At 41.4% G+C, this 12,052-nt stretch overlaps 1 protein-coding gene across 1 annotated transcript in view; it reads right to left on the minus strand.

Annotated features, from left to right (window-relative positions):
* The window catches only part of ATP10A (ATPase phospholipid transporting 10A (putative)), a 159,661-nt gene that overhangs the window by 74,472 nt on the left and 73,137 nt on the right, over positions 1-12,052 (minus strand). The window contains exon 3 of the mRNA XM_030571040.1: positions 364-449. Within this exon, the coding sequence (XP_030426900.1) occupies positions 364-449 (86 nt within the window). The remainder of the gene's footprint in view (positions 1-363; positions 450-12,052) is intronic.

The following is a 12,052-nucleotide window of genomic DNA, read 5'->3' on the forward strand; positions in this document are numbered from 1 at the left end:
CTTGATAAGCAAGATAAAGCATTCCAAAGTTAAGAAATGCCAGAATTAAAGTTTCCTGTGCAACCTTAATTCAGCTCTCTTGTGTGCATGCATTGTGATACAGTCTTGAATTACATGATCACATACTATTTTTTCCTGTAGAACTGGTACCTCTGTAAGTGCACAAGATGGTCCTGCTCTGGGGATGAATCAGGGCTGTGTAGTGAAGGAGGCTGTTTTCTGTAGGATTCCTGACCCATTTGTTTCAGAAGTTGGAAGCAGTGTAGGAAATGAGGCAGGGGACCAGAAAAGGAGAGCCTGGAAGTCAACTGTGTCTTATAGAGAAGGGGCTGCAGACTGAAGGTAATTATATGAAATACTCACATGTAACCTCGAAATCTACTTAAGTCATTGTTTGGCTTCTCACATTCAATGACACTGGTGAACTTCAAGGGGTCAAATTCAGAGTCCTGGAATCATAAAAGTGTTAAATATTTAATCTTTTCATTAAGCGTTTAATTTATAAGCATAATTGTTTGGGGTTTTTTTGCACAACATCCATAAGATATTATGGATGGGCTTTTTAAAAGCACCTCCATCAAAATGTGTCACTGAAAGTCAATGAGACCTGTGCTTCAAAATTCCTTGGGTGCTTTTGAAAGTCTCCCCTTAAAAGGATGATTTACCACCCTCCAAAGTAAAAGAACACAAGTCTCAAAGGCATGAAATAAACAAAAAGTCAGACTGAGGAGCACATGTATTTTGGGTTGGAGAGGAAAGACCAAATTTGTTTGAGTAGGCTGGAAATATTCAAAGTATCATTACTAGGTTTCAAATACTTCAAATTTAAACAAAGCAACTACAAGTCTGGAACACTATAAATCCATATATTGTGAATTAGGAAAAAGTTAATTTGAACTTTCTGAAATATAAGCAATATTTCTTAATTACTTTATACTAGCTCAGATATATTAATCCAATAGAGTAATTAGACACAGGGCCGGATTCAGGTCACAGCGCGCCAAGCACACGCTTGGGGCGGCATGCAGCGCTCTGCTGGTTGCCGGGAGGGCGGCAGGCGGCTCCGGTGGGTTCGCTGGTCCCGCGGCTCCGGTGGCAAGCCTGTGGGAGGTCCACCAGAGCTGCGGGACCGGCGAGCAGCACAGCGCCCCCCGCGGCGTGCCACTATGCTTGGGGAGGCGAAATTGCTAGAGCCGGCCCTGATTAGACACCTACAGTAGGATTCTTTATTTCTCCTAATTAGCACTCAAAACTCTACTTGATACTCTGGCTAATGAGGCTGAAGTTGGTCATTGGACATTTACCAATAGCTAACAGGTTAGGGTGTTGAAGACAGAATGGTCTATCATAGAGCAATTATTTCATTTCATTAATGAAATGAGATGCTTCCTGTGGATGAAGTATTAAACACAGGGTGGACGGAGTTAAATCAAAGCCATTTAAATACTCTATCTCGATAATTTAAATCAGCAAGCAGCTTGATTTAAATAATTTATTTTAATCTTATTTTGCATTAGTAGTTTTTATTTATTTTCCTAAAGAAAAGTTCATTCTCATTGGTTGCCAACCATTATAACATATTGATTGACAACCAAATACAGAATTTACATGGGCTTGAAAGAATTAGATTTTTATCGGTATATATCAGTAAACGTAAATTTCACCGTTCCAATGAAAATCTATTTCTACCGATAACAATAACAATTTACAGATAGGCAAAATAAGAAAAATGCTGCTTGACAACTTATTAGAGTTTGATTTAGGGATATTTACTTTGTGATATAGTCACATATGATAGTGATAAAGCTTTATAACCATTGAAACACAAATTAACTTTTTGAATCTCAACATCTGTCATTAAATAATTATTGTCCAACTCCCCCACCCATAATTTATGAGTTAAGTAAAACTACCTTAAATGTATCATATACAAGAGAAAAAACGTTTAACAAAACATGTTTTGCATTTAAAACTAACTGATTTCTTAAACAAAGGAAATTATTTATTAGGCTATAATTGACTATAAGTAGTGAATGAATGGACTTTTTCTGGTCACCAAGGGTTAGATTTTTCAAAAACACGTAGGTGTCTAAAGATGCAGATTAAGTGCGCTGTGAGATTTTCAAAATGCCCGCCTATGACTTTGTTACATTTGTGAGAAGCAAGAGAAGAAGCAAGGCTGAGAAGATGGGATGGAGGACTATAGTGCATCTCAGACGGCCACAGAATCAGGTGACAGAGAGAGTCACATTTGTATACAGAATTCAACTTCCAACCAAGAAAAACAAACAAATAACATGAACAATGGGTAACTGTGAGCTGCCAGGAAGAGCATATCCTTGTAAAGCAAGCATCAAAGAACCTAAGACACAATAGGTAATTTGAGCACATATTGGGAGCCAGATAGGGAGTCAAAATATACAGGCTGAGGAGAATCGTTAGTGTTATCTCAAACAGATTGGGCTTTTGAATTTTTTAAGTGTAGTTCATTAAGAAAAGTGACTGTAAAAGAGCATTATTAGGTTCCATAGTTATTGTGAATCAATGACTTGTACATCAAATTGGTCAGTTTATGAGTAAAAGTGCCAGCCTCTCACATTCACCTGGAATCTAACAGTTAAATCTGGGTTCTTGCCTTCTCTGTCATATCAGTAGAATCATCATAATATTCGTCCAGAAGAAAGTAATGCAATGTGATATTGTGGAAAAATGTCTTAACCCCACGTTGTAAAATACCCCCTGAATGTTGTGAAAACACAACTGAAGAGTTTGTCCTGTTGGACAAATTTAGGTTCCAATCCAGCTATGCACTTGAGCATTTACTTAATTTTACATCACTTCAGAGGAGCTACTCAGGTGCTTAATTACTTAAAATCACTATGTATTACATTTAAATATTTTTTAAAAAAACATTGTTTTCTGAAGTCAATGGAAGTATTCAGATCTCAAGATTCCAGGCCAACATAAGATGAGAATATTGCATAAATTACACATTCAACCCTTTGGCCATGTGTTCCTCTACTACTCCCTTTAACCACCTTCCGAGTGGCGTAGACAACTTTTCAGATAGAACTGAGAGTTCACCAGTGAGAACACTCTTAAAAGTCTTCAAACCGTGAAGTCTGAAGTCTGCTTCCAAACACCTCAGTTGTCTCCTATCTCAGACTAGTCTCATTCCTACTTCCAGCATTCAAGGGTTCACACCACAAACACACTACCTTGGCAACTAGCACTATCTGGGAACTTCCCATTATATGCCTTAGCCACCAATCAGCAAAGTGCACGAATGAGGACTGGGTGATGTCCCTCCAAGTCAGACTAAGGCACATTATAGGGAGCAGGCTGGAAATCTTGCACTGCCCATATAATCCCGGTGTGTGGATAAATAGAAAAATGGGTCCACCAGACTGTCAATCCAGCGTCATTCACCATAAAAAAATATGCATAGGAGAAAACTGAGTTAATCTCTCTCACATACACCAACCCAGCAACATATGAAAATCATTCAAGATATTTCAGTAAGACACATTATTGTCCTAGCTGCGTATTACATGAAGGGTTAGTGTCACACCATTTTAAAGTATAGGGGTACATCTAAAACAGTGATAAAAGACCCATGGTACAGCTGCAACTGGTCTGGGTCAGCTAACTTGGGCTTGTGTGGCTTGGGTAGTGGGGCTATAAAATTGCAGTGAAGATGTTCAGATTCTGGGGGGTGGGTCTCAGAGCCTGAGCCCAAACACTGACACTGCAATTTTATAGCCCTGCAGCCTAAGTCTTGTGCCCGAGTCAGTTGACCTGGGCTCTGAGACTTAGCGCCGCAGGCTTTTTATCTTAGTGTAGACATACCTTCTGTGTAAACGGAAGGACAAACAATATTTAGGCTGGGAAGGGAAAGATTTTACCTTTCATTATACTACACAATGATGTCACTTTTGAGCACGCTTTAGTTTATTGAGCATACATTTTCATTCAATGCTCTTAAAAAAAAAGTCTTAATTCCTTTGATAAACGTCTCTCAGGAGATCCTAGAGACACTTAACACCAAAGGCCAAGCTAATCAAATGAAAACTCTCCGTGGCTGCTGAACTCAGCAAACAGAGTATGGTTCCAAAGCTGTGTAGCTACATTAGCTTTTACAGAAATTGCAAGTTTATGGACTATATTTCCTTCCTCCCAGGAACATCTGCCAACAAAGCCAACAGCTTTAAAAAAAAGTCCATTTTACATCAAGAACAAAGTCTATCTAAACAAAAATCCTGTCAAGATCTGAAAGAAGTAATATTAGCAGACTTCCACATCAGCACCATAAAGCATATTTGTTTTATCCTGCCTGGTGTATAATTTTCCTATATGACTCCTTTTTGGAACTAAAATTCTACCTTTCACTGCGGCTTGTATACTTGAGTTCTCTTACAATTTCCTTAAAAATATACCACTATAACCTTTAACCAGCTAGCATCCGGAATAGGGGAAAATCCAATTACAGTAATAGTCTGAGGTAAGCAATTCTGATTTACTGCTAAAGCTCTTTAACTCATAAATAAATCAGATGGCTTCTTCCTTTCCTTGTGAAATGAAAGTGTAGATACATTGTATTGTATTACAGATGCTGACAGTTTTGACATGAAATTGCCTTTTTGTAAATGAATGAGCAAATACATTAATACTGCCTGCATGAGGTTGCTTTAGATGCATATAAAGAAGTTACTAAGTTAACACAAGGTTTCATGCTGATCAAAGTTTTGCTCCTTTTTATGCTGGTCCTAATACATCAGCAAGTGAGAGGCAACTCTGTCTATATTCTTGTATAAGACAGCATCTGAAGGTGTTGCTAGGAGAATGAGGCCAAATGAAGACTGCCGTCTACTATCAAAGACTGTAATTCCTAGTGTACAAATAAGTATTTTGATTGTATAAGGTTAAATTTATATAGTCACATGCAAAAAATCCCCCTCAGCCACCCCCTAATATTTTTCCTCTCCCAATGGATTTTATTTTCCACCCTTAAAAAATATTTAATCACAAAAAGGGAGAAGTTGTTTAGCAAGGAATTTATGTGTTCAGATTCACTGAAGCCTGAATACATCGCAAGTCTAGGGTCCCTACAGCAGCGTACATCAGTCTTCATGGTAGTACTCAGCAGTGGTGTTACGTTAGCACCTACATACCCTCAGCTGAGACTAGAGTCCCATTGTGTTAGATGCTGTAATCCACCCTGCTCTGAAGAGCTTACAACCTAAAAAGACTTGGGAGAAAGGAAATATTTTTATCCCCATTTTACAGATGGGGAACTAAGACATAGAAGGATCAAATGACTTACCTAGGATCTTGCAGAAAGTCTGAGGCACAGCCAGAAATTGAACTCAGTTCTCCTAAGACCCAGATCAGTGCCTTAACCACAGGATCATCCTACAGTTCACTGTCAACCCTCCGGAGGCTACTTCTACACTTTGACTGAGGCATGTGATTTGCAGCTTATCTGCACATACTTGAGGTAGCTCAGGAATAAACAGCAGCATGGCTGTGGCAGCATGGGCAGGGGCAACACTGACCAAGGGCAAGTATGTGTATACAAGCTGGGAATCACACCCCTCACTCAAAGTGCAGACATAGCATGATACTGATGGCAACACTCTAAACTGTCATATCTTAGGAAGCAAAGCCCATTGCCTTGCCAAGTGAGACAGTTTTATGTTAAATAATGATGTATATTTACTATTAAAATGTTCTCATTCAGTGGTCTGGTCTGCTCTAGTCTACCACATAAAAAAATCTATCGCAGCCCTAAGGTCTTTTTCCAACATGGTGTCTGTATGGCCAATTGTCGGTCATCCAAAGGTCACACTGGTACTGTGTGCAGCACCGTGGTGCGGTGTGCAACATTAGAGTGCCGTGTGCATTTTTCCCTCGCTCTTTTTCCTGGTCACCTAGGGGTCAGGCTAGTGTCGTGTGCAGTCTCTCGCTCTTCTGCCTGGTAACCCTGGGGTCAGGTTAGTGCTGTGTGCATAACACCAGCGTGCCGTGGGCAAAAGGGCCCAATCTGACCAATTGTAGTTCAGTTCAAATGGTCAGATTAGGGTTGTGTGCAAAACTATGCTGGTGTGCTGGGTGCAGCTTCTAGCAGCTTCTAGTGTGCCGTGTGCAAATCCCATCTACGTAGGGGGCAACAGCTCGGAACCTGGAGGGCGTAGGAGCTAGGGACCAATCAAATCCTGACAAGTGTAAAAAGGGCCTTTGAATAAAACCATGCCTCGTGCCAGGATCTGCAGGAGTATCCACGTACTAACTGAAGGACCTGATCAACCCTTCGGCCAGGGGTCTCCTCCGGATATAGCCGGCTCGGGACGTGTCGTTTTATTGCTTTTTCAGCGTTATCTTCTACGGATTCGGTATGCTTCTGGTGTCTGTTCTGCTGGTCAGCTGCGCCTGGAATAGGGTACTTGCTTTCTAATTTTCCTCTCTGTGCTTTGCTTAGCCTATTCTTTTTTCCCCTCTCTTATTTGGTACAGAACTGCATATATTGTTATCTAATGTAAAGTTGTGCGTATATGGTATATAAGAACTAAGTCGCTATAATAACTGCTGTTGAAGTTAATGGGTGTTGTATTTGGTTTGGTAATAGTGTTTGGTCAGTGTGCACACAGTTTGTTTATTTGATATATTTGTTACCTGGTTTTACAGAGCGGTTAATTTTGAATCATTTGGTTCCTTGTTAATAAATGTAAATAGATTGCTTCAGGTTGTGTAAAGGTTTCTTGTTCCAATAGTACTGTTAGTTGGTAAACGTGCTCCTCCCCAGCCCAAGTTGTGATTTTCTCCCTGTTAATAAACAGCCACGTGGTGTTTTGAAGTTTACATTTGTCTGGTGTTCATTTTCCTCTCTCAATTAAATAATTCACCGAACCTGCATTAGGGACGGACAAAATCGAGTTTGATTTCTGGTCCTAATCCAGACCCTCCCCGGAATGGCATGAGCTGGCAGGATACTGGAGGAATGTACTCAACCCCTTGTACATGGGGATGGGGGAAAATAATCTCACATTACACAACTGTGACTTTTCTGGCCACTAGCCAGAGCATCTGGTGTTAATTGATGTTAATTCAGTCCTTTCCTTGAAGGATAATAGCTGTGATGGAGGCTTTAAGATTTTTTTTGGGGTGGAGGGAAGATATGCAAGTAGTCAAAACTCTAATTCAAAAGTTCACAAAAATAACAAAAACATATTCAGTGTTGATATATTTTCCCATGTTATTATTGCCTTATACAGTAAGCTACTTCATATACTGTCTAAAATTAATCTAGCATTTTATTAATGTGCAGTCTGAATTACATAATGATGTTATTTATCCAAAACATGCAGACTGCACTCTTAGCACTTGTTTATATATTAAAGTAGTGATCATTTTAAAATGTCTAAACAACATTAGCATTAGCAACAGAATTTATCTATGCTGCTAGTTCACAAGGGAAAAAAAAGCTGTTTGATCTATGGTATTTGGGGTGGGGGGACCAAACAGTAAATCAGAATTTAACAGCTTTGTTTTCCTCATTGACTACTACTATAACTAGATTTTTTTTCAGCCAATGTTTGTTTAAAGAGAACAAGGATGTATAGTTTCACAAGCCAAAAACACTTGGGGCCAGATCTAATGGAAAATATTATGAGTCATCGGAACAACATTCAATATGCAGGAAAATTTGATGTTCCTGAGAAGTACTTCACCATTCCTATCTAGCAATTTGGTGAAAAGATCTTAGCCAGACATGGGACAATCCACTAACCAAGAAGTTGACACATGTAGAACGTTTATGAGCATTTTTTTTCATATACTCCTATGCATCGGTGAGGTCTTGAGCAGAACATTAAATATTACACAGCTGCCAGAGAGATGTGAACAAGACAGATGGCTGAGCACAAACTTATTGTTTTGTACGGCAAGCGAGAGGATAAGCAATGTTCTAATAACCAAGTCCAGAGTAGTGAGCTAGTGAATCCTCTATTTATTTAGCGTGTGCATAGTCATCTAGCCAAGTGATGGCATCTTCAGTGGTGTGATGCAGTTCTTCTAGGCCACTGCTGAACCTAGTCAGCAGCCATTCATGGACAATGTGCATCGTCTGTGTTGTGCTACAGCTAAACAAAGAGCTGTCATAAAGGCCCCAGCGATACTGGTTGATTGCACAGAGATCTTGCCCAGTCCAGAAGCTGTTCAACAGGGACCATTGGTGATGGGGCAGGTCAAAACCAGGCAGGCAAATTGTGTGGTCAGTGACCAGGGACTGGCTGGGGATTATAACATATATCCATTCTTCTCACCAGAGTGTTTCCGCCCTAATATCCTGGTGTGGCGGATGAGACCATAATGGGCGATGTGGTGGCAAATGTGCAGCTGGTGGTTTTAAAAGGTCATTGTGTAGCGGCAGGCTTGAGTTGGCATGTAGTTTCTCTAGAAACATGCCAGTGGCAACCTTTCGTCTGATATGAGGAGGAGCAATATTGCTCAGAACTGGGAGTCCTGGAAGTGGAGTCAGACGCAGGGTGCTGGAGATGATACACATGGCGGCATGTAACTGCTTATCTGCCAGTTTTGTGTGTGACGATCGGCTCCATACTGGTGCGCAGTACTTCGCTACCGAATATGAGGTGGCAAGAGCTGACGTTTGCAGAGTTGGAGCACGAGCACCCCATGAAGAGCCTGCCAATTTGCTAAGAAGATTGTTGCTCATCTTAACTTTAGCTGCTGTCTTCTTCAGGTGGGCATGGTAACTCAGTGGGTGGTCTAAGGTCACACCTAGATAGACCAGTTCTATTTCATGCTTCATCTTCTGACCATTCAGATCAGTTCTCGGGTTGCATTGGCGTGATGAAGATGGAACAAACTGGAGACTGTTTTTATGACACTTGGCTGGAGGCGCCAAGTCTTACAGTAGTCAGCTAACTTTGTCATGTCTTGGTTTAAGATGGCATCAAGCTTGTGGAACGTCTGGACCTGGGTATCACAAAAGATGTCTGCTAAATGAACTTTCATGACTCTGTTGTTGGCAGGTCATTGATGTAAAGGTTGAACAGGGTTGCCGAAAGCACAGATCCCTGGGGTAGCCCATTGCTCTGCCATCTCCAAGCACTCATCCTCTCCCCCACATGGACTCTGAACTGCCTATCATGGAGGAACAGTTTGACGCCTGTAACCCAAGGTAGCAGAACCTGTGATACCTTCACGAGCAGCTCAGTGTGCCATACCATATCGTACGCCACTGTTAGATCAATGAAAACAGCGCCTGTTTTCAAGTTTGCCTGGAAGCCATTTTCAACAAATGTGGTCAGCGTGAGTACTTGATCATATGTGCTATGGCTTCGGCAAAAGCTGGTTTGGTTAGGGCTCAAAATTCTCTCCACATCGGGTAATATGCGCTATAGGACCAGGTGCCAGTGCCTTGAAGCACACCAACAATAAAGATATGGGACGATAGCTTGATGCTTGACTTGGATCCTTTCCAGGCTTTAGGAGGCCAATGACTTTTGCAGTGAGCCATATCTTCAGTAGCCTCCTTTCACTGATGACCCTGGTGAAGAATTTAACAAGTCATAGCCAAGCACGGTGGCCAAGGTTTTTTAGGAATTCTGGAGATATGTTGTCATAGCCCACGGCTGTTCCACACTTGATGCTACCCGGTGTCTGTTTCAGCTCTGTTCCAGTGAATGGTTCCAGGCAGCTTCTGATCTGATATACACGTTTAAACACACACCATTTGTTCCTCACTTGTCTTCGCACCTAAAGGAGACTAACACTGTAAGGCGGTAGTTATGAGGAAAAAGAGCATTTCATGGTTGAAGTAGCTTCCCAAATATGGATCCAGAACTTGACTGAAGGTTAAGAATGTGGAGACCATAGCTACCAAAGGCCAGACAGTGGAATGGATTAACTGGTTTATACTTAACAAGAACCAACCCAAACATTAGCCCAACCTTTGAATAAAAACAGAGACCAGAGCTTTAGTGTTTGAAAAAGTTGTGTGTGCAACATGGGCTGTTACCTTATAAACTCTTACTAATTTCATCCTCACAACCCCTCCAAGAGGATACACTGATATTCTTCCATACCTTGTCCATGTCCTCATAACTCCCCAGTAGTCCATGCTCTCCTCACCTTTGCTTGATACTGTTGCTCAACACCTCTCCTAGTCTTTCTGCTGGCTGTCAAAATTGCTAAATTAAAATCTCACATGCTGTGTGTTATGCAGTATTTTAATTTTCATTTGCACAAAATTTTAATTTGACAGCACTAAGGCCTAAGAAAGCTTCCAAAAATAAAGGGGCCTGCTGCTGCCGTTACCACAGCCTCTTAGGGTGTATCTACACAGCCTGTGGCAGCAAACCTCCCAGCCTGGGTAGAGAGACTTGGGCTTGTGGGGCTCACACTAGCGGCTCTAAACATAACTTCAGACAGCTCAGGCTTTGTAGCCTCGGGAGATAGGTGGGCTTCAGGGCTTAAGTTCCACCCTGAGCCATAGCTTCAAAGCAATGTCTACACAGTTGTTTTTAGAGTGCTAACTTGAGTATGCTGACTGGGACAGGGAAGCTCCTGCGAGCTGTGTAGACATATCCCTAATAGTCAGGGGTGAGGGCTGCTCAGACTACTCATGAGTAGAACTGTTGCTGGGAAAAGAAAAAAAAAAGCAGGAAGCAGGAAAAGTGCATTGTTAAGCCTCCTCCTCATCTCTTAAACCAAGCTGCTGGCAAGAGGGGAGCCCTTGGGCATACTCTCTCCACTCCCACAAAGATCTGCCAAAACGAAAGGGAAGGAGAGAAGAAAGGGAGGAAGAAGGGTCTCTGCCCTCACATGAAGAGGATCAGTCAGAGGGTAGGGGTGCAACTCTTCCATGTATTTATGTTTCTCTGATATTTCATGAGTTCTCTTGGAAATTGTAAGATAGGCTCTTTCATTGGTGCTGGCACACAGCTCTCTTGCTTTCTCTTTGCTGCACAATTTTAAAATGGAACTCCAGAGCCCCAACAGCACAAAGCAGTGACAGGTGATGGAAATGTCCTTTATAAATAGTAAATTCTGAGATTAATTGGATACCAGATGTGAATAGTGAAGCTAGATGTACCTATTGCATTTCCATCTCAGAAATGCAATTTAGATAAAAGAGTTTATTTCACGACATTACACAGAAGAAGTGTTTATATAGGCTGATTCTAATCTTATTTTGCAAATGGGTGAAATCTGTAACCTGCAGGGACCCTCTGCTTCTGTGAGATTCTAGTTCTCGCTGTTGGAGAAAACAGAACAGTTCTAATATGGATAATGAAAATAGAGCATTAGATTTGACTATTATAGGATACCATTAGTGATGACACCGCTGTTACATTTGTGCCAGTCTTTCCATTATAGTCTCTAATTTCTAGGTTATATAACTAAGTAATAACAATGTTCTCCAAATCAGAAACTGGCATAAAGCCTTAGCCTGGAATCATATTTTTTTTAACATCATCCATTATCACAGACTTGCTGAACTAGTGTTCCTGATGCTATTATAGTATTAAGAAGACCCCATCCTCACATAATACCAGAGCCAAGTACCTCTATGATAGCTCTGCTGAGGGAGGAGCAGGGGAGATGAGAGGATTAACAATAAATCTATGATTAATAACTCTGTAGTTGACATACACCATATCGGAGAGAGTTGGGGAACTTGAGAACCACTCTGGGTAAGTTAACATTTCTGCGATGCTGTTGTCTGGACCTAGCTAAGTGTCTGTTTTAATAATTAACTTGAGTTCCTTGTTGCGTAAATGTTGACAAGCCCACGAGCCATGCTTTAGAAACACAACCTCTCTGCTGCCTCCCCTACCTTTTTGGAGGAGAAATGGAGCCTGTGAAGCCCAGTTGTGGTTTCATGAAATAGAGGTGGTCCCATGCTGCTGAGCTTACCTCTGTGGAGTGGGAGGAGCCCTTGCCATTGCCCCTCCATGTGAGGGTGTGGCTATGGAATGGGAGTCGGGCACTAGGGGCAATGCCATGGGGAACTGCATGTCATGCTGCT

Source organism: Gopherus evgoodei, chromosome 1 (assembly GCF_007399415.2).
Source record: "Gopherus evgoodei ecotype Sinaloan lineage chromosome 1, rGopEvg1_v1.p, whole genome shotgun sequence".
In the NCBI taxonomy this organism is placed as follows: domain Eukaryota; kingdom Metazoa; phylum Chordata; order Testudines; family Testudinidae; genus Gopherus; species Gopherus evgoodei.